Source organism: Hoplias malabaricus, chromosome 5 (assembly GCF_029633855.1).
Source record: "Hoplias malabaricus isolate fHopMal1 chromosome 5, fHopMal1.hap1, whole genome shotgun sequence".
Taxonomy (NCBI): domain Eukaryota; kingdom Metazoa; phylum Chordata; class Actinopteri; order Characiformes; family Erythrinidae; genus Hoplias; species Hoplias malabaricus.
The window spans coordinates 29663177-29687069 of record NC_089804.1 but is presented as its reverse complement, the minus strand read 5'-3'; the positions used below and the strand labels follow the sequence as shown (position 1 = coordinate 29687069).

Here is a 23893-nt window from a genome sequence, read left to right as displayed (position 1 = left end):
CCTGTACAGGTGATAGTTATTATATACAAGGCTTTATTCAAGGCAAAACTTGGCACTGAGATGGCACATTGTCACATTCAGGTTAGACATTTTGAACACATGGAACATTTTTGTTTTTCTATTTAAAGTGCATTGAAAGATGGAAATCAACTTAAATGCTTAGTCATCAGGGCCAAGGCAAGTCAGGATCTGGACAATACACTGTGTGTAATCACATAACCTGTGCTGAATGCAGCGTATTTAGAACAAATCTCCACTTTGAAAGTAATACTTGAAATATTCTCATATCCGATCATCCTGTAAATAATTCCCTAAAATTAACCTGTGAGTTATTTCTTTATTTTTCTACCAACTTGCACATTCAGAAACCTTATTGTAGGTAGGGGAATGGTTGCTTGTTTCTGATGCTTGTAATATAAATACATTGTATTAATGTTGTTTCTCTTCACTGTTTTGTTTAGTCTGTGATGATGAAGTAGATTTTTTTTTTATTATGCAATATGTAGTGCATCTTCAAAAAATGTAATAGCATTGCTATGTACTTGTTTTTAGCTTCTTCCTTTTAAAATTGTATTTATGATTCCTGATCACTTCAAATGTGACTTTTTATTTTTTTATTGTATTGTTTTTTTTTTTATTTGGTTCTACTTTTTGAATAGGAAATTAATAGAAAGCAAACGTTTATGTCCCCTGCTCTATTTTCATGACTTATGAATGAGTTTGGTATTAAACACTTATTAAAGTGTGTATAAAAAAATATTTTCCTCAATCTTGTTGGGATGTCTATATTGTTCAGATATATGTGAATCTATACCTCAACATGACCTCATTGAGTACATTAGACCACAGTAATACAAATAATAATTAGCTGACACAGGGCCATGTGGGAGAAAAGCATAATACATTCAAAACATAAAATTCCAAAGTTAACCACAGACATAACACATGTACCATGAGCAATAAAATTAAAAGTCAAGTTTCAGCATTTTCACAGTCCTGCAACAAGAATTCCGGATATAAAAAACAAACCAAAAACTACAAAACTACACTGTCACTGACTACACCATCATTATTTATAATTATCCAAAAAACATTATTTCTGCAGTTAACAGGTTGAATCAGAAATGTGTTTAAGGCAACTGGAACAAATATCAAATAATGAAATTTGTAATCAGTGCAACCACACAAAGGCACAGATTCCAAACCTATAAGGACGGATGGGGTCTTAGTAAAACAATGGAAACATGATCTTATATATATATAATTTAAAATAACATAAAAAATATGATGTGAGTAAAATAACATCACATTTTGAAGACAGATATTGAAAGCTTCAATGATCCATACCACAAAAAACAAACTAAAACAGTCATGCTTCTTGAAGACAGCTGTTAATAATAGTTGCACAAATTGCATTTGCAGTCTGTTTTCAGTTGTAGTTAAAAGTGCTTGTTTGACTTAAAAGAGAAGTGAGCTGTGACATCTTCGCCAGTGATGAAGGCATGTATCATTAATTTCCTCTTTGAAGTTGACAGAAACAGTCTACACTAAGGCTAGTGGGTGCAGCATAACATATAAATAAAAGTAGTCCAGCAAAAATCAAATTTACACATTTTCTTTTGTCTGACACTGAAAGGTTAATTCAACTAAGGACCATACAAGCTTTACAAACTAGCACTGTGCAAATTTCAGGTCTACATGTAAAATCCACTTCAAACCACTGGAATTCGTCTGAGATTACAAGACAGTAGCAAATCTGATGATTTAGGCACACAATTTGAGAATGCTAATGACCTCATAGTGACGTGTAAGCTTCCATTTCTTGCCAGGTAAATATAGCCGTGCTAAGTTTTGGACACCATATTTTGATGTTATATTCTACTAAAATTTAACATAATGGAAAAATTTTAAACTCCGCAAATCATTGGCTTTTGTGTGTACAATCATTTGAAAATGTACACTAGAAGACATTTTGCACAAAAAAACAGTCAATGCCATTGCTGAGCATTTTTGTTTGAAACAGTATTGTTGCAAAGACTCAAAAAGGCTGGTTCCAGCCAGGGTATTATACGTCATAAATCTAAGAAACCAATCCTGTCAACTTGCCTGGCTTTCAGCTTTTGAGCTGCAGGCAAGCAGCAAAGGGGTGGGTGAACATAGAAGCAGGGAATAATGGCATTTCACAGATCTGCACGTACTGAATGAAAGGGAAGTTACAAGTATATCTAAGCCACTTATAAGGCATTAGGTAGTTTGAAAATACCTTCTGAATATGTCTTTTATTTGTAGGAGTTTTTAGGGGTTTAACTGATGACTTTAAAATGTTGATATCAAAGATAATCATCAGTGCAAACAACATAACAAACTTAAGGCACCAGACAGCTCTCAGCTGATAGACTACATTTGGGGTAATATGAAATGTGGAGTATAAATGTGTAAACTTGATTTTTCACTGACAAATGTCTTTTAAATTCCTTCCATATACAGCTTCTTCTTTTTTTTTTGCCCTCTGCATCTTCAAGGAGAGTTTTGTTCTCACTGGATTTACTCCAGCCTGTGGTTCGGTGTCAAACACGTGACGACCAACATAAATGCTCATTTATAAGAATCGAAAAAAATTTAAAAAGTTTTATTTGGTCTGAAGCACAGCTTGCTGTCAGTGGGTTTGGTTCAGCATTGCTCACAGTGGTCATTTAAGAGGGTGGATCACAGGTGTGTGTATGTGTCTTTTTTCCTCTTTGGCATCTATTCTGCTCCGACACGTTGTGTGGTCCCATGGCCTTGATTCAAATCTTCAGCTTCAGATTGGCCTGCTTTTCCACCTTGGGATAAAGTTTAATTTTGCCTTCTGTATACAATTTATGGATGATTTCTCTCTCAAAGTCAGCATTGTGAACACCTGTTTTTCTGAATGCCCCAGCATACTTGTTTTCTTCCCAGTAATGGTGCCAGTTTCCCTGTGAATCTGCACCATAGCCGAAAACAGACACCTGGAGAGTAAACCACAGTAACATGAAGATTATGTGAACATTTCCAACAAAATAAAATTTATGTAATCTGTTTAAATGGAGAATAATTTAATGTGAAAGTAGGCCTGTATCTAAGTTTACATTTTCCAATCAATAAGTTTCACTTTCCATATAGCTTTTTTTTTCCAAATCAATTTTAAAAAATATAAAAATAAGTTACTTAACGCAATAAAAAATAAGAATCTGTGATTTGTCATTTATCTTGAATCTTTATTTAACTGAAAAATAAAAATAAATTTTTCCAATGTCTTCATTGTCCAACTTGATTTTATTTTTTAAATAAAAAATGTAGAACTTGGATCCTTTTAATTTCCAAAATGTTGGGATGGGGTGAACTATTTTAAAACCTTTGACTATTAGCAGGTGAAAATAAATGGTACAAAAGTAGCATCAACCAGGTTTGTGCCTCACCACTTTGCCACAAACTTCATGAGCAAAATGCCCAGCAGTTCATTTGATGGTTTGCAAGAAATTAAGTCTATATCATCTATTGTACTTAACACTGTGAAAGGTTCAGGGAAGCCAGTGGATTCTGACTTTGTGTAGGGCAACGCCAGAATCCACTGCTGTCCATAAAATACACTGGAATAGAAACTCATGTAACTGTAATATAGCTGCTGAGGAACAGGTAAAGGGGGACTAACAAAGCATGCAAGGCAACAGTCTGTTATTCAATCTGTAACTGTAGATATACAGTGTGCATCTATGGTAATTGGAGCTCATAAAATGGAAAAGACTAGAAACAAGCAGGTGGCTTTAATGATATGTGTGATCGGTGTAATCAATCCTTTAAAATAGTTTAACACATTTGGTGTCTATTTGTCGTGTTACCTATAAAATATATGTTCTAGCTAAAAATACAAATAGCAGCCATCTTCCATCATGAATATGTATGTAGTTGTACCTCGTCACAGAGGTGGAGAGCGAACACAATGGCCAGCATGCCGGTGGATGGGTATCTTCCATGGTGCTCGGTCCAGTGATCATGAGTGTACTTAAAAAAACTTGGATTCACCACAATCACCTGCAAACAAACATAAACACACAATAAATCAGGCAGTACACAAGGTAAAAAAGTGATGAAAAATAATACAAGCAAGACAAAAATAATGACAGCAGACATTCAGGACACGACACAAAGGAAGACAAGCAAAATAAATAAAACAGTGCTGTTCATCGACTAAAAAATTAATCGCAATTTTCTTAAATGTGATTAATTGCATTGTTCCTTCTGACATTTATAAATGTATATTTCAATGTAAATAAAAGAATCAATGTAAGATCAACACAATGGAATTTTATTTATATTAGTAAATTAACAGCATCAGACACAGATGATTTAAAGAAGAAAATAAGTTACAGTGCAGCTTGTTTCAAACATGGAAACAGGCGCTGTGATAAATAATTTTAGTTCTTTTTGCTGGTGTATGAATGGCTTGTATATTCCAACTATGGAACATAATATTTTTGATACAGCATATTAAAAAGATAACCAATGATGTATAGGTTACCATTAGGCGTTGACAGAATACATTTTGTGTAAACGGTTATTAATGCATTGATTGCAGCCATAATGCAGGTAACAAATTTCAATATGCGAATATAAAAGTATAGATTTACTGGTTTTTAATGTTATTCTGATTTGCAAATGTAGCTCCAACAGATCCCCTTATTTATATTAGTTACAAGGTAAGTAGTGGGTTCGTTTCAGACACAATAACTTTGTAAAGGTAATGTAACAAATAATTACAGGTAAAATGTTACACAAATCCAGGCATATAGAAACATACAAGGGGAAAAATCACTGATATGTTAAATTTAGGGAAAATAAATTATTATTTTGTGGTAATTAATGATTCAATTTGTGGTATCTGACTACAATTAATGGGAATATAATAGGAATATTCAAAGCTAAAGGTAACAAACATATTGTTTGTAAAAACACACTGAAGCATGACACCAAAACAGCTGAATAGAAAAGCTGCTCCAGGCACACTGGCTACTGAGACCACACCCGCTGCATGCACTGTTCATATCTCCATCACATGTACAATATATGCCTAGATGATTTCTAGAAACCTGACACTCACCACTACTGAAAGCCCACATTTGGACCAAAGGACTACCTGAAGTCAGGTAAGTACTGACGGGGTTCATATATTTATTGACAGTAATAACATTGAAACATATAAGCAACTATTACAACCCCAATTCTAGTGAAGTTGGGACGTGGTGTAAAACATAAATAAAAACAGAACACAATGATTTGCAAATCCTTTTCAACCTATATTTAATTAAATACGCTACAAACACAAGATATTTAATGTTCAATCTTTATTGTTTTTTTTGCAAATATTCACTCATTTTGAATTTGAGGCATGGAACATGCTGAAAAAAAGAGTTGGGACAGGGGCAACAAAAGACAGGGAAAGTTGAGGAATGCTCAAAAACACCTGTTTGGAACATTCCACAGGTGAACAGGATAATTGGAAACAGGTGAGTGTTATGATTGGGTAAGGAATGAAGGGAGTACCCCTGAAGGTCTTAGTCGTTCACAAGCAAGAATGGGGCAAGATTCAACACTTTGTGAACAACTGCATGAGCAAATCGTCCCACAGTTTAAGAACATTTCTCAGCGTACAACATCGTTCTGTAACGGATATTACCACATGGGCTCAGGAACACTTTAGAAAACCCTTGTCAGTGAACACAGTTTGTCACTCCATCTACAAGTGCAAGTTAAACTCTACCATGCAAAGCGAAAGCCATATATCAACAACACCAAGAAACGCCCCCAGCTGAAAGGTACATGCAGGTTTTGGAGCAACATATGCTTTTTCAGGGACTTCGCTGCTTATTTCAGCAAGACAATGCCATGCTACATTCTGCATGTGTTACAACAGCGTGGCTTCATAGTAAAAGAGTGTGGGTACTATACTGGCCTGCCTGCAGTCCAGACCTGTCTCCCGTTGAAAATGTATAGCGCAAAATACGATAACGGAGACCCCGGACTGTTGAGCAACTGAAATTGTACATCAAGCAAGAATATGGGAAAAAATTCTACCTACAAAGCTTCAACAAGTGTCCTCAGTTCCCAAATGCTTATTGAGTGTTGTTAAAAGGAAAGGTGATGTAACACAGTGGTAAACATGCCCATCCCAACTTTTTTGGAATGTGTTGCAGGCATCAAATTCAAAATGAATGAATATTTAAAAAAAAAAAACAAAAAAAAAACAATGAAGTTGCCAACCTAAAGTTCCTGTGGAAAGTAATTTACTGGAAATGTATCAGAAATGTTCCTCCCCTTTGCAACCCTAGTGGTAATTCAGCTGTGTTGATTTTAAAAGTTTAGAATCTACTTTATTTAATTGTTATTATTCTTTCCAGTAAGGTAAACCCTCAATTTTTGATAGAAAGATAAAAAGTATGCACCTATTTTTGGCCATAATATTATTTTTCAGTGTGAATCAAAGGGAAATGTTGCACGTAACTAGTATCACACTTAATGTTATTCAGAGACTGTAATGTGGTAACAGGCTTTGGCTAAATCTGAAAACATTAAAAATGTTTACAAATCACTGATTTATCTGGTTTCTGTCACTCACCTTATCTTTATCTGCTTGAACACGTTCTTTCACCCTCACATATGTCCTGAGGTTGGGAGAAAAAAAACATATCTATGAACAAAACACATTTTACTCATTTACTGACCACTTGGCAAAAACTCTCAAAACAACTTAGATGAAAAATTAACATTTCGAAAAAAGCAAATAAAATGAACCATAATTATTCAAACAAGTGGATTTCAGTGAATTGGCAATTTTACACAAAATGGAGAATGATGTCAGGCAAATAAGGATTTTATTAAACAACATAGGGAAACTACTATGCAACACCTTTAATCTACACTATCTTTCTGTTTTACACACAAAAGTAAAATAAAGCATACTGTAGTTAGTCAGTAATTTAGACACACATTCTCATGAACAGGTGGTTCTTCTATTATCCATATTTTAGAACAACAGAAAATATTTGTCTTCTGTCAATGAGAAGTCACCTGAGATAATTTTCCAACAGGCCTAAAGATACACATGTGCTAGGCACAAAACAGAATAGAAACACATTTTAACATTTCCTGTTCTGGAAATCAGTTTCTACATAGACATAAATTTGCATCTGTCTAAAATCATTTAAAAAATTCAGCTGAGAGGGAACAAATATTAACTGGTACTGTAGTAAAGAGGGGGCTGGGAGGTGAAAACTCAAGGGAGAAATTAAAAACTTTAAGGGTGTGACTGTTTCAGAGGTTGTTTTCACACAGCCCTCAGTAATTTCAGAACTTGTTATGTAAATGAAATATGGACACGCTTGTGGGTTTTTTGTTTTTGTATGGGATGAGCACATAACTGGGGTGTCTCCAGCCAGCAGAGGGAGATGGCATGCATTTCCCGGGTTTATAAAGAGGTTTATAAACGTTTATAAGAGCTCAGATGGAGAAACAAGTTGCGTCTTTGTCTCAACTGTGGGTCATACGATACAGCCGTTAATATTGGAGAGCATTGGAGAGCATTTGCACTCCCCATGTTTCTCTTCTTTTTCTCATCCCAATAGATTTCTATATATAGAATATATATTACCATGAAACAAAAAAGTAAGGGAATTTATGTTTGGTAGATTATTTCTTTGTTTTAAGAATGCTTCTTGGCAATAAATCTTATACTGTTGGAAAGCCTATTAATTTCCCATTTAAACACGGCCACATTTGTAAGGACGAGCTGAGTATGTGGGTTGCGCCCATGAAAAATTTGCCAGATCCTCTCTGCCAATGACAAACAGCTTACTTTGTGTGATGGTGTTGGGCATCATCTCCCTCACTGGAAAACGAGGCTTGTTATCACTGGAGGGAATCTCAATGCAGAAAGACATCGAGATGAAATTTTGCAACCAGTGGCAATCCCATATCTTCACAGTCTGGGACCGAACTCTATCCTCCAATATGACAACACTCACCCCCACAGAGCACGATTTATCAGAGACTACCTCCAGAATTTAGGAGTGGAGAGGATGGAATGACCTGTCAGCAGTCCTGACCTCAATCCCATTGAACACTTGTGGGATCAGCTTGGGAGTGCTGTTCGTGCCAGAGTGACCAACACAACCAAGTTGACTGACTTGCAACAAATGCTGGTTGAAGAATGGGATGCCTTCCCACAGCAGTGTGTGACCAGCATGAGGAGGAGGTGCCAGGCTGTTGTGGCTGTGTATGGTTTGTCCACACGCTACTGAGGCTCCTGTCTGTTAAATGAATAAATTGTTAAATTGACAATATGTCTTGTTTCTTCAAACATAAATCATCCAATTCACCAAACACCAAATGAGTCAATGGCAGAATAAGCTGTTTGGCATCAGCAGAGAGGATCTGGCAAATTTTTCATGAGCTCATCTCACATACTAAGCTCTACTGCTTATCCCACAAATGCATGCTCCTTATAAATTTGGCACCATTTAAAAGGGACAATAACAGGCTTTCCAACGGTATAAGATGTATTGCCAAGAAGCATTGTTACAACAAAGAAATAATCTACCAAACACAAATTTCCTTACTTTTTGTGCTGTTTATTATTTAAGTTCTGATCCAAGGAAAGGCACTTACCTTCTTCCTTTTGTGAAAGTAATTAATTTCTTTGTTTTACCATTTTTGTGATGCCAGCCTTTCCTTGGGTGACCTATTTCCTGCCTAAACCAATATGGTTAGTTTTTTTGGTTTTCCAATGATCTTTGTTTCTCTCTCTTTTTTTCTTTCTTATTTTATAAAAGCTATCCTTTTACTTAACACCTGAATCCTATCTTTCAAACCCGTGGTGGTTGACTTGACTAGCTTAAACTGAATCCTGATAAGCCACACACCATTACAGTTTTGCTGGATGTGGAACATACGTTTTAATTTCTCCTGTAGAAAGTGCGCTGGTCACCCACTGAAGGTCCTTGAGTTTAAAGGGCAGCAGGACAAGATGGACACCAGGGTTCAGATCCACTGCACTCTCTGGGTACATGAAGTGGTGAGTGGTTTTATTCCCCACATATTGCTCGAATCCTAGAGTTGTGGCTTTATTCATCCTGTTGGCAAATCCATTAAACATATGTCAGCTGCTGTACTTTCTTGACTACATTAGAGTCATCTTACCCATCCTACACTGAATTATAAACTTATACTGTAGTTTCATAAAGTGATACATAATTTAGCAACTTATTCCTAAGAAAATTCACTTATCTGCTTTATGAATGTAAAGCTAGTGATAAACTGAATATAGATGCCATCAACAATGTTCCTGCAACAGACAAGCATAACCTGAAATCAAATTAGGTTAGGCAATGCCTTCTTACAACTACAGTTGTGCAATTTATCTTTCTCCTCTACACATACAGCAGTGAATAAGTCTTGCTGGCTTATATGACAAATCTAGTAAAGCACTTGGAGAATGTCTAATGTCTGGAATTTGACAATAAGAACACCGTTTATATACTTTTTTTTCTTTCAAAATGGATATACTGTTCATGCTTTGCCCACCAATGTCATTCACAGCTGCTGTTGTGGGGTAGGATAAGCCAGAATTCCATTCAGCCTAATTGAAAATAGAGCCCATTGTGGCTTTGTTCAATTTTATGTCAAAAATGAATGCAAAAATTTCCAAATAATTAAAGACTTGGTGTTAAATAGGCACTGTTAGGATAGCTTGATTGTAGTGACTGGTTTATTCAGGGCTTTAATCACAAACACCTCAGTGATAGCCAGAACTGAAGATTCACCAGATTTTGCAACTTTTGTTGCAAAATATTGCTGGTAAATCCTTTTGGAGTAATTTTACCATGTTAAAACTCCCAGTTGTAGCCAACAATGCTAAAATGGCTATTTGTCAAAATGGCAATTCATCATATTTATCCCTAAAAACCTTGATTTAAATAAAATCATGATGCTCATGCAAAATAAAATAACTTCATTTATAATTAATTTCTGATTTATGTTTTGATGAAAACTAGGTTGTATGTGTTTAATTTCAATTTGTCATAATTTTGGATGGAATTTGTAATAATTTTGTCAGCAGTAACAGCATTTGTTGACAGAGCATGGGTAGGATGATTTAAAAAGTCTGAACTCATAAATGGTGACCTGGCACAGTGGAACATACCGAAAGACCATGGAATGGGAGTCTATCACAGCTCCATACTTGGACTGGAGCAGATTTCCAGAGTTTCCGACCACAGCACATGTCCGACAGAGTTTCGGCTGATGCAATTCTTCCACGGGGGGAGGAGAAATCACAGTGAACATTTTCTTCATTACTTCTTCAAGCGTCCCATCAACAGACCGCTGAAGACCCTGCATGGGTATTAACAAGTATCGTTAGAACTCCAGACAATCCAAAATCTTTCATTCTTCCAGGAACTCTTGCTCAAGTTCTTTGAAATAAGCATCCTGAGAAGCCTCTAATTTTGAAAGCACTGAAATAAAGCTTGTCTTTCATTTGGCTGTGTGCTTGACTATCCCTCAATTATGACCTACCCAGACTAACAAACTTATTTTATTACAGCATTTAAACTTTCTCAATAAAAGCCCAGCAAGGTAGCCTGATGCGTATGTATATGTATGCCATTGTAGACAGGAAACCACAGCACCTGAGTCAGTGCCAAGCCAAGAGTTCAGCCTCTGCCACTGTCTGTAGCTAGAAAGCCTTTAATTATGTTAAATTAAACCTTACTGAAAAACACGGTTGGGCTGGAGACTAGCTTATTCGAACAGGACCTTCCTCTGTGTAGGTTTCTGGTTAAGTAATCTCAAAATCTGGAAGCTCTCCTCAGTGGATTGTAAAGATATTTGTTAAACAAATGATGGTTCTAACAGATTTGGACGACTCTGTGCTCTGGGTCAGTGTGGCAAAGTGATATCAGCAGCTTCCCTGATGCTTGCAGGATGCATGAAAAAAACAAAAAATATACTGTGCTCAAAGGAACAAAAATCAATGCCGTATGAGAAACCAAATAGAGTAATACGTTGACTTACAACTTGAATTTGTTCGGTGACGGAGCTTGTACCTCAATTTACTCGTATATCAAATTACATTTCCCCATTAAAATGAAATGAAATGCTATTAATACATTCCAGCCCCCCAGAGAACCACACCAATTTGTTACTTGTTTTTAAATAAGAAAATGTACTTTATAAATAACAATGTATAGAAAAAAATAATACACACTAAAAGAGAATGTAAAATATAAACTGGTTCTATTAAGTGTATTTACCATGATGATCAAACAAAGATGCTGGTGGAGATTGGCGGAAGAGGTTGGGGGAATTTTTCTTTTCATGCTCTATCGCTTCATTTACTCGCTACACACTTAATGCTACAATGCTATAAAAAAACAGTGATATGACAGAGATGCTTGCACGGCAAGATAACCAAGTGAACTGAACGCTCTCTGGGCTACCTAATGGCGGGTGGTGTAAGCTCGCTCGCAACTCAGATCTCGGCTCGTATTATAAAGCAAATATTTTACGGAGCAACGGCTTGTATCTCAGAAAATTTGTAAGTTGATTCACTTGTGGGCAGCACAGTGGAGCAGCAGGTAGTGGGCTGGAGGGCCTGGAGGTTGTGGGTTCGATTCCTGCTCCGGGTGACTGTCTGTGAGGTGTGTTCCCCCCGTGGGTTTCCTCCGGGTACTCCGGTTTCCTCCCACAGTCCAAAAACACATGTTGATAGGTGGATTGGCGACTCCAAAGTGTCTGTAGATGTGAGTGTGTGTGTGTGTGTGTCTGTGTTGCCCTGTGAAGGACTGGTGCCCCCTCCAGGGTGTATTCCTGCCTTGCGCCCAATGATTCCAGGTAGGCTCTGGACCCACCGTGACCCTGAATTGGATAAGCGGTTACAGAAAATGAATGAATGAATGATTCACTTGTAAGTCAAGGATTCACTGTATAGTTAACTTTTCTATTTGCAGAAAATATATATAGTTTCAATTAGAACTGATCTGTAACAATACATGTTAAATATCTTCAATCAAAATGGCAATTTATTTTTTCAGGTATTTCAGGTTTTTGGACCGTGGGAGGAAACTGGAGCAGGCAAAGGAAATCCACATAGACACAGTGAGAACACACCAAACTCTGTGTATGTGTGTGTGTGTGTACATATATATAGATATATATATATATATATTGTACTGAAATTGTACTATATTTCTGAAACGGCCCATTTTTATTTAGCCTTTTCCCCACATTACATCACCAATTTCCCTCTGGGATCAAGTATTTATCTTTCTATAAATTAGTAACTTGAGCTGCAACAAGCTCTTGATATTTGTTGTGTGATATGCACATGTGTTGTGCATCTTTGTTAAGACAGTTTCTGTTATACTTTAACAGCTGGGAGGTTCTGCACTTGGGAGTGTTTATTTATTGGGAGCATTGAGGACAGTCAAAACAGCGCGCTATACTCACTGCTCATACAGTCCGCTTTGCTTGGGTTCGCCAAAATTTTGGATTTTCTGCATTAGTGCAGCAACGTGCACTAGGCACAAGGTAGCGGATGTTGGTATTACAATTGTTGCAAATTACATGATTGCATAATTACATAAGTACTTAAATGAACACATGAAATCTTACAATATTAAAAATATATGTAGAGCTATAAAAAATTATATGTAGGCTAAACCCTCTATCAGAATTATGTACAGTGGGTCCTTGATTTACGATGTTGATCTGTTCCTAAATAACATACTGTAAGCACTTATCCTATCCTAACACCTATCCTAACACAGTAATTATCAAAAAACACCTTGGTCCTGAGCCGCGTAACCGTGTATTCTTCCGCCACGCACACCAAATACAAAGTTTATGTATTTGTTTACGACGCAAAACCACTTAAGTCGAAACAAGGCTTTATACAGTAAATGGGAGATGTGTCGTAACCACGAAACATCGTAACTCTGGACTGATGTAACCCGAGGACCTCCTGTATTGCAATTTTGATTCACCAGGCACACTTTCACAACTCTAGAAAATAACAATAAGGTAAATAAAATATGTTTTATACTTGAATAAATACTGAATCAACATTAAAAGCTTATCAGAATCTTAATGTGTGCATGTACAAGGACCTCTGGTAGAAGTATTTGATGTTAGAACACCTGTTATAGACAATGTTTGGCTAACATAATTTTGGTTAATACAAATACAAACCTTTTTTATAACAGCACGTTCACTAAAAACAAACATGTTAGTTTGCTACTTTTTAGTTCTTAAAGAAAACTTAAATATATATTAAATATACAAACCTGTAAAAAAACCCAAAATTAAATCAAATAAAATAAAAGGAAATTTGGGGAAAAAATCCTCACACAATCCAGAGCTCAACACAGAGATTTGTAGCAGCATCACTGCCTGTTCTGCCCAAAATTTGTTCCACACTTTGTCAATGACAATTTTATAGGATGAATACTTGTTGGAAGATGATATAACATAAGACATTATGTAAAGCTCCTTAAAGCCTAATCACTGGATAGGCCACCTAGATATCACAGGTTTTAATACTTGTGTCCAACATAAAATGTTTATAAATTATAAAAGAATTCAACTGCAATTCTTATCATCATATGTGTTGTATCTAAATTCAATTAAGTTATAATGAACTAAGAAATTAGACTAAATCATTACTAAAAATTATTTGCAATTCTGTAAGGCTTAGATGGCTCTGACAGTTCCTCACTTTGTGAATCTTTTTAATCTTTTGCATGTTCAAGTGAGTCTAGGCAAACTTTTGATTTCCTAATCATAAAGTATACCACACACTAGCATATCACACAGGTATTTGAACATATTCAATTTGTAACAGACAATACAGATGTGCTGACATGCAGCATTTGCATCAAACACTTACCAGCCACCACTTTAAAGCAAGACGATCAATTTCATTTCCATCTTTCGTGAGGTAGGGTTGCTGTTTATGGTCATATCGTTGGTCAAACCACTCTGAGATGCCCCGGTCTGCAACACATGTGGGGCAGCCACAAGAGCCTTGCAGCACTGACTTGACCACGAGCTGTGAGACTGTATGATTCTTTGTAACAAGTCCAGCAGTAGTGTATGGGGCCTCCACAGAAATGGACAAGATATTGTTTTTCTGAATCGCGTGTGTGGCAAACATAAAAAACAGGATACCACAAAACAAGGCAACAATGCACAGTTTCTTCTTTAGCAGCATGGCCAAGGCAGATTTCTGCAATGTAAGTGGTAAAAAAGCTAAATTCCTCAATACTAGGAGTGCTAGGCCACTTATGTGTCTATGACATAATGGATACAGTAGTTTAGTCCAATCATCTATTTTTCTTCTGTGCTGAAAATATCCAAAAACAAAGTGGTGTTTGATGTTTAAAGTGAGAGGAATACTCCTTCAAATTGTTGTTTATATGCATTGAAACGTATCTCAAGATAACTTTTGCTGGACAAATATGATAACTTGCCCTTGATACAGAAGCAGAGAGGCTATTTGGTATATTTTCACAACATTGGACTGAAGGTTTTTCCTATTTAGCCAGTTGAGGGCTTCTATTTTTGATACCCTTCTTCTAGTGAAGATGACTGTAGCCTAATCTCCATCTTCTAGTTAGTCAAACTGTTGGTTCCTTTTTCCTGAAACACACAGAACACACCATTGCAGCCTATATTAATAATGTGCATATTTTCATACATCTAGTCTGCATTGAGTTTGAAGACTGTGACAGGACAACAAACCTTTGGCAAGAAGATTATTAACTATCCTACAGAACATGATTAGATAATACCAGTGATTCTGCAGTGATAAGTTTTAGTCAGAATGGGTCAAAAAGATCTTTGTAAACAATATTTACAAATGCACAGAAATTTGCAGGTTTGTTTTAAAAAAAATACATACAACTAATATATATGGTATGCAAAAAGATTGATGGCAAACTCACAGGGAACAATAGAGAAGCTATGACTGGTTAAGATCAAATATCAAGTTTGATTCCATGGCAGACTCAGCTTGCAAAAATCTACATTACACATCCAATTGAAAACAATGAGTTTCAAAACACAGTGGCTGTATAACTGCATTCAGTCTGAAATCAGCTTTACTCAGATATTCCCTTTCAACCTAAAATATATGTGGCCATAGTTAAACAGAGAGGACAGTTTAAATGCCAATGCACCAACACAGAAACCACCCTGTGCCGTAACAAATCTGAGCTTTGTTTGGAACAGTCCTAGCTTTCCTATTGGACAATTAGTTGGCTCTCAAACAATTGTCATATGATGGTAGTTGGAAACCATGGCACAATCTATCAACTATCACTATCAACATTAAAATCAACATTAAAATCCACCGAAATTGCAATCCCCTAAACACACGTATAAAGGAAATTAAAAACACCTAATTGAAAGTCATTCATTCATTCACTGACTATAAGCACTTATCCAGTTCAGGGTTGCGGTGGGTCCAAAGCCTACCTGGAATTACTGGGCGAAAGGCAGTAACACACCCTGGAGGGGATGCCAGTCCTTCACAAGGAAACACACACTCACAGTTATGGACAAGTTATGGAAGTTTGAGTCGCCAATCCACCATGGAGGAAACACGGTCACGGGGAGAACACATCAAACTCCTGACAGATGGTCACCCGGAGTGGGACTCGAACCCACAACCCCAGGACCCTGAAGCTGTGTGACAGCAACACTACCTGTTAAGCAATACAATGGTGTTTAAATTAGCCAAAAAAGACTAATAAAACTGATGCCACTTATTGTGGTTCCATCAATCTAGAACTAGATGCATCATATAAAAAATGCCTGGGATGATTTTGTTCAGGCCTGCTGAAAGCATGAATTGATGTGTGTAAAACACAGCTACTTCCGGAGCACCCACGCTGAGCTTGAATCAATAAGCAGTCCCTCAGGGCTATCATCTGGCTGACTTAGAATATAAGTGCCCTGCCCTCTTTAGTAGACAGCTGGGGACACATCACTTAAATTTAGAAAGCCGCTGTGCTGGGTTAGACTATGTAACGCTTTGTCTATCAAGTAGGGCTGGGTGAAAGTACTGTCTTTCCTTTTTGATTCAAACTAAGACCACTTTCCCAATTTGAGTAGAATTTCTTCCACATGTAAAAATGAAAAAGGAGAAAGTCCTTTTTCAGTAAATGGAAATTAACTACAGTACTGCATTTGTGACAGAGAGGGAGAGTGGCAAATAGTGAAGGAATAATGTTTACCATGTTTTACATAATCAAAAAGAAATTCTATTTTACAAATAAAATACTGTAATTACTTGTTAGATATATTTTAATGGGAAAACTGCATTTAACAAATCAAGCTCATATGTACTAATGTTTCTGTACTGATGTAGCTATAGTTACTAGCGAGATGTAGGGAGGAGGGGGATTTTGTGGGATCAGCTGATGCTCAGCTGATTGGTGGGGAGAGACGCTGGTTGCCAGACGGCTGTCTGCTAACAGACCAAACACTGCATCTCCGGCCAACAGCAGCAAAACATACCAAGTCAGCAAAGTGGCAGGCTGGCACTTCCTATCACTATTCAGGAAAAAAAGCAGGAACCTTAAATAACAGGGCTAAAGTAGATGGAGGGAGATGAGCTAGAAAGCCAAACAGTTCATAATGTGTAGCTTGAGATCTTAGCAGTGGGCAGACTACTCATAAAAAATGTTTATTTTTAAGCTATACTTTCATGTTTCTGCCTAAAAGCTGAAGGTTCAAGATGATAATGGAAAAAAAGGGTTTACACAAGTTTATAAGTTGAGTATGAATCACAGTGACTCAGTCTTTCAAAAACACAAAGTTAAAATGTTTCCAGTATGGAGGGTGTACTTATGTTTGACACATTTAATACAAAGTTTTAACTTGCTTGCTTTGACCTAGACATGTTTGATGTCTAACATGTGCTTCTTTAGTTGAGGAAATCATTAGTTTAATAAACATTTTACGAGTGACATCTAACATAAAAGAAAACTGTAATAAAAACTGTTTTTCAAGTTTTGACACATTATCACTTTATTTAAAGAGACTGTAAAAAAATCTGCAAAAAATTTAATATGACCTCGTTTCTACATTCACTACATTTAATTACCAGCTGCAATTACCATATAGGTAATTTGTAGTTCAACAATTACAGAGTGTAATATGTTGTTGGGATATCTGTTTACCCCTTTTACTCTTTTTTAATGGTCGGGACACCCAAAATACAACCAGAGGTAATTGTTTATTATATTAAGTATAATATTATATTAAGACAATACGTATTATTTGGCTGGTGGATCATTAGCATTGAGGTAATACTGATATAGTGGTGGTGGTGGTGTGTGTGTTGTGTTGATACTCATGGATCAGCTACAGCACACCTGCTGGAGCTTTTAAAAACCTCTGTCACTGCTGGACTGAGAATAATTCACAAACCAAAAACATCAGACCACAAAAAGTCTAGAGGATGACTAACTCAATGTGTACAGCAACAGATGAGCTACTGTCTCTGACTTTGCATCAACAAGATGGACAAACAATGTAGATGTGTTTAATACTTTAGCCAGTGAGTGGGTATAATGTATAAAAAATCCAACAGCACTGCTGTGCCTGATCCACACATACCAGAACAACAAACCCTTGCATTCCACAACCACATAAGCGTCACTGACTGCTAACAGGAAGCTCATCCTGCAACTGCGTTTCCCTCTAGGAATACTTCCCTCTAGTATTTTTGATTACAGCAAAGCTGCATAAACTGAATAGTAAAGAAGTTCTGGAAACACAGCAGAGGATCTGCTTCTATATATTATCATATACATGTAGTATACATAGTATATACATGGCTCTCCACAAATTCTGGCACATATAATTTACATTACAAAACCGGCTCAATTGATAGATTTCAATGTTACAATGTATCCAGAAAAAAAGTTGTCCAGGGCCTTACATTACAGATCTACCACAGAGAGGAAGGGATATATCTGAGTGCTTATATTTTGGTCTACATTAAACCAACCCCTGGTGTTTGTTGCCAAAAAGCCCTTAGCTCTGTTGCCCCATAAGTCACAGTATTGTCTGAAACCCTACCAAACATGTGTGGTTACATAGGTGGTGTATAAACATCTACAGTTCTAAAGATATGCACCACCCACTTCTCTGTGAGAAGATTCTTGAACTTCAAAATTACTGCTTTGATTGGCCTGTGTGACAGCTCATATTTAATTACACCCCAATAAAACAGAAAGTCGTGGCTAACCATTTAATTAGTCACAAAGTTGGCCTACATTTCTGTTAATATTTTGAATAAAAGATCAATAGGAAAATTTCTTATATAAGGAATGAAGTGATTCTGATGTTGAAAACCCCTCCAAAAGTAATGTGACATGCTACCTTTTTTTTTTAAACTTATTTTACAAGGAAAGGAGAGAAGGCTGTTTTAGCCTTTTCCACTGAAAAAGCACAACTCTGTTCCCCAGAACCCCTCTAAAACCCTAAAAGTATGTTTAGTCAAGTACTGGAGTAGTTACCACAGTCTTTCTTTTGCTTTTCTACATCATCCAGGATACACCAATCTGAGCAAGTTCATTAGCATACCAATATGACAAAATGGGGCCAGTGAATAGAGGAGTCTTTTACTTTTCTATTGCAGAAACCACAGGCTCACCATCGCTAGGCAATCTATTCAGATTTGATTGCACATTGAGGTGTGACCTTTTCTCAGCAAAAGCATACTGTTCCCAGCCTTTTCTGACCAAGAGATAGATATCTTACCCCAAGTTGTGAAATTTAACAAATTCAAGCCCTAGGTACAACCATTTTGGTTTTTCTCGGAATTTCCCCATTAAAATTAAACTATATTCAATCATATTTTTTATCTTCTCTAAAGACATAAACCTGGAATTTCTGTTTGAATATAATGAATGGGCTACATCTATGTCAACTTTTGCTGCATTCCATCCTAGATTTATCTGGTCCTCATAATGGGTGAGATGTATTTAGTCAAACTACATAAATATCAAGAATTTCACAATTATTATTAGAACCACAAACATAATGACACGTTTTAATTGTTGTAAATATATGCCGTAATATTTGATCTTTTTGAACAATCAGCAATTCTACTCTTTCAATGTGATTTATTGTTTGTCATAAGCATTGTGCCTTAATGTGCACATAGAATAATGATGAAATATTATTACAGTGCATTTGCAAATTAATTTAGGGATATTGAGTGCTTACAAACACACAAACACAACCAGTGAGTTTGTTGTGGCTTGCTTAAGTCAGAAAACATGGGATAAGCTCAGTTGTTCTGATTTTGCTCTCCTTGATGTGAAGAGAAATGACTTTAGCGTTGTCTCACCCCTTCATCTGGGAACCTTCTTGCACAGTCCTTAACCCATGTTTATATAAGTGTGCGAAGAGAAGCTTAAAAGCCATTAAAACAGGTACAACTGATCTCATCTCCTCTTCTGATCCACTTGATGCATTGATCCATTTAAGGGTCACAGCAGACCCAAAGAAAAAAAGAGTGCTGTGTAAAAACACTGAAATCAAATGAGCTGAAAATAAAATTGTTCAAACAAAATCAGACCTAAATTAACACGCTCTGAAGAATGTTTTTTGCCTTATATAAAGATATTAATGTCATAATGTGACATTAAGTTATTAATAATTTGTTTAAAGTTAAGTAATCACTTCATTGTATAAACGTCTACTTTTGTTTTTGTGGAATCACATTTGCTACATAGACAAAATTGAGTTCCCTTTTAAGAGGCATGTATAGCTCAAACAGCAAAAATGAAAATGTGTTTGAATGTAGCCATTTAAGGTGGAAAGCGGCAGAGAATTTTGCAGAGCATCATGTAAAATGGAAAGAAACTCAGTAAGTCCTCACAATCTAAGGTGGGCGAAAAAAACATTCAAATATAATTACAGTGCCATTTAATATGGAACAGAACACAGGGCAACTGCACCATTTAAGGGGGACTTGAGCAATAAGTTTGTAAATCTGTATTTATTTATCTATTAGACGTCTTATTTGTTGTCAAATATGAAACAAAATGACTAAACCAGCACATATCTGCAACCATACTCACTGGTATTCACTCAGTTTTGGGAGAACAAACGTTCATTTCCAAAAAAAACAAAACAAAAAACAGTCACTCTGCCAGTTGTTCGGAAATTGGCTGTTCAGACAGGGTAAAAATGGCACTGTGTTGTTTGGTTTGTGGTATAATGTGGTATACAGATGTACCATTAAAACCACAACTTAGTTAACTTGTGAAAAAGTGGTGTATTATGTGGCCTTCAAGTTTAAACATAACTTTATTATCCAAACCTGAGTTAAATAAAAAGATGTTAATCACAGATATTAAAAAATCTACCACATCTGCAAATTTTAGGTATTAATATTAAATCAAAATATATAAGTAAAATAAGCAATACATTCTAAGCAACACAGGAATCAGGTTAAACTCATTGGTTCAACATGCTCTGGAACCTACTTACTGTAATAAAGCTAAAACTTTACTGAGGGTAATTTACCTCTGATTTAGAGTTCATGGGAATTAAGCACCAATGCCACAACTTCCAATCTTTACTTCTGCATTTCCATGGTTCCTCAATGACGTCATTTAAAGAGAACTTTTAAAATTCTTTTGTCAGAGCGTCCATTCACCTGGCTTTGTTGACAAGCCCAACTGAAATACAAAACCTAAATAACAAAATGGTTTTGTGCAAGCTAAGTAAAAATTCATTATACCAAACAGCAAAGAATAATTATTTAAATGAGTGGTTCTGTTATTCTCAAAGTTACTAATAAGAAAATTGATCATATTCAGTCTCCAAAAACAAAGTTAATACAGATTTTGTTTGTTCTTACTGAAAAGTTAGCATACTCACTTCCAACATAATTATTTATCTATATTCAGAGCTAACAAATGTCAAAATTAAAAGCAAAATCCCTCTCCAGGATATAACTGCAACTGCTGGACTTCTCTAACCACATTAATCCACCCTCAGAGGCAGTTTAAATTCAATTCAGAGAATGATTTTTTACATTGTGAACCAGTTTGTCCACTGAACAATGTGTCCCTGAACTCTGTCCTTATTAAAATCAATCTACCGTCTATTTGCACCCTATATTATGAATCAACTCTCTTGATAAACAAAACCACCAGTTAAAACTGCCCTTTTAAAGATTTGTCTTGGATCACAGCCACTCAAATGCTTTTGGAAAGGTTAAAGGTTTGTCCTGGGGAGTGTTAAATGGTATCACCATGTCAGCACTAAGCTAAAGTACGAATTTAAAGTGGAGAGAACTGTTATCTGCCTGGCTGCTCTCAGAAGGGGACTGGGTGGGCTTGTGTAATGGCTCATGTTTCTTGGCATAAACTCAAACACAGCCCAAACCCCCAATAAAAGCAGGAAAACACGTCATGCTGTGCCCCCCAATCCTTCCCTCACTATATCTGACTGAACATGAGCCCATAGCCTGTTTAAAACCACCCTTGAGCTTAGATATCTTGAGGAATTTAAAACAGCTGGCTTTCTGTGCTCTACTATCCTGGTAACAATGTCTACCACGCTAAAGTTCACTGGACATACATGAGGAGTTCCCAGAACAAATGCATTTAAAGAGATAGTTTGGCAAAAACTAAACGAATAAACAAAGTTAAAAAATCCCTTAAACAGAAGAGACAAATCTAAATGATGCAAAACATAAGCGATTACCTATAAGTCTTAATGTTGCCTGTACTTGTGTCTGTTTTGAAACAAGTGAATAATACATAGAGGAGGTCAGAAACCCGGCTGCTGGTGCATTGTGAAATTCTTGTCAGGAAATATGTTCATGCACTTATCCCAAATCTCTTAATTTGCCCGTTTCAGAAAGCTCGGTATAATTTATTATCTGGCTTATTTTACTTTAGTGCTCTCTTGCTAAAACCTGTATTGATAATATTAAAAATTAAAATGCATATACCATGGTTCTTATAATAGGCTAATTTTCTTTTCCCCCTCTGGGAAACTCATGTTCGGACTGTAATGTCAGCTTAATGCAGTTTAATTCACCAGCACACTCTCCGAACTAGAGTGAAGGCAAATAGCAAAGCCAGGACATATCGCTAGTTTGAGAAATCGATATTTTGTCACGAAGAACTAACAAAATAGCTAACACTCAGCTTTTCCCAACCAGCCTGAGATATGACTTTATAAACACAGAAAAAGTTACTAATAAACGTTATATTGACTTTCTTCAAGCGTTTACCTTTTGTCTCTCTTTTCCTCCGGGCTTTGGCTTATCAGTATTAACGCTATGCGGGCATGAATAAGCAAATGTCCGTTAACTTTTTCCTCAGAAACGTGTGCTGAATAATGTAATGCTTTCTCCAGACACCGAAATGTGCTGTAGTTGTTTCCGTCTCGTGGCGTCACTTTGCTGGATATTAACGTGTCTTTTAAGGACCCGAATGGACACCAATGTGTTTAGTCACAACCTAAGGTAGTGAAGACAAAAAGAGTTTAGGAAAAAGCTTCAACAAAGCTCAACCCTGCGCTCAGTTTCAGTTTCAGCATCGCCCACTGAAAAAAAGACGCTTTCTACAACGTTTCTGTCCATTTTGAGAAACGCGTGGTTAGTTAATTTTAAGAAAATAGTTTAGGGTTAGTTTAGTTTACTTACTCACCACTCTGCGATCTCCTCTCCTCCGTGTTGCCTCTCTCTCTCTCTCTCTCTCTCTCTTTCTCTCTCTCTCTCTCTCTTCTCTCTCCCCTTCTGCAGCGGAAAGAAATGATGTCGAGCCCTAAAGACTGAGTATCCAGCGCCTGCGCGTGCGTATTTGCGCGTGTTCGTCTCTCTCTCTCTCTCTCTCTCTCTCTCTCTCTCTCTCTCTCTCTCTCTCTGTGTGTGTGTGTGCTCTGTGTGTGTGTGTGTGTGTGTATACTAGGTTTCAGAATTTGTGGGGACAAAATCTGTACGTACTTTCATTTTAGGGCCTTGCAAAGATATCACAAGCTAGTCCCCACCTAGTAAATCATTACATTTAATATTATTTAAAATATTTTAAGCTTGGGGTAAAGTAGTGTTAGATTTAGGTTTAGGGACAGTGAAGGGTTAGAGTTGGACAAGGCCTAATGCTCCCAGAAGTGAATTTAAGTCCATTTTAACGTTCCCACAATCAGTGGAACATAGGCGTGCTTACATACATGAAAATATTCAAACATGGTTGACGAATAATTGAGGGGGGAAAAAAACCCGCAAGAAAACCTTACCAGTAACCAGAGAATGGTAGGAATGGTGGAGGTCGACAGGAAAAGGCCACGCTAACAGTCACAGTCACCTGGAGGAAACCCACGCGGACACAGAGAGAACACACCACACTCCTCACAGACAGTTAATCTTATGTGTTAATCTTCCTTTATATATATATATATATATATATATGAATAATTTTTATTCATCGATTTTTTATTGCACTACTTTGATAGTGTTTACGTCTGTAACTGCTTAACATGTTCAGGGTCGCGGTGGGTCTGGAGCCTATCCAGAATCACAGGGCGCAAGGCAGCAGGGTGACACACTCAAACCTAGGAACATGCCCATCCACCTACCAGTGTGTGTTTGTGGACTATGGGAGGAAACCGAAGCACCTGGACACAGGGAGAACACACCAGACACCTCACAGTCACCAGGAATGGGACATTCATATATTTAAAAGTAGATAATAGAAATCTTTTGTGATGTGATATCAATCCAAAAGACCATTGACCAAGACCAAAAGCTGGATTCTAATTTTGCCTCACATTTTGCCAATAG

At 36.7% G+C, this 23893-nt stretch overlaps 1 protein-coding gene across 5 annotated transcripts; it reads right to left on the bottom strand.

Annotated features, from left to right (window-relative positions):
* Positions 1-186: 186 nt before the first annotated feature.
* st3gal8 (ST3 beta-galactoside alpha-2,3-sialyltransferase 8) lies at positions 187-22878 on the bottom strand. Of its 5 annotated transcripts, XM_066671330.1 has the most exons (9): positions 22760-22785; positions 22346-22574; positions 20623-20791; positions 13961-14712; positions 10217-10407; positions 8967-9146; positions 6635-6680; positions 3934-4053; positions 187-2990 (listed from the first exon to the last, which is right to left on the bottom strand). In XM_066671330.1, the coding sequence occupies exons 4-9, from the start codon at positions 14282-14284 to the stop codon at positions 2787-2789; spliced, it is 1065 nt and encodes a 354-aa protein (XP_066527427.1). In that variant the 5' UTR covers positions 14285-14712; positions 20623-20791; positions 22346-22574; positions 22760-22785; the 3' UTR covers positions 187-2786. The 5 variants fall into 5 exon arrangements, with proteins under 5 accessions (XP_066527427.1, XP_066527429.1, XP_066527431.1 ...); XM_066671332.1 differs by lacking the exons at positions 20623-20791; positions 22346-22574 and having other exon boundaries at positions 22764-22878; XM_066671334.1 differs by lacking the exons at positions 20623-20791; positions 22346-22574 and having other exon boundaries at positions 22760-22817.
* Between the last annotated feature and the right edge of the window lie 1015 nt (positions 22879-23893).

Bases quoted from the DNA above. Each gene is read 5' to 3' on its own strand.
- st3gal8 (XM_066671332.1), bottom strand. From the start codon at position 14,284: ATGCTGCTAAAGAAGAAACTGTGCATTGTTGCCTTGTTTTGTGGTATC. The intron at 4,054-6,634 runs GTGAGTGACAGA...GTTTGTTTGCAG, and splicing joins TTCAAGCAGATAAAGATAAG to GTGATTGTGGTGAATCCAAG. The intron at 2,991-3,933 runs GTACAACTACAT...TTTACTCTCCAG, and splicing joins CTCTCCACCTCTGTGACGAG to GTGTCTGTTTTCGGCTATGG.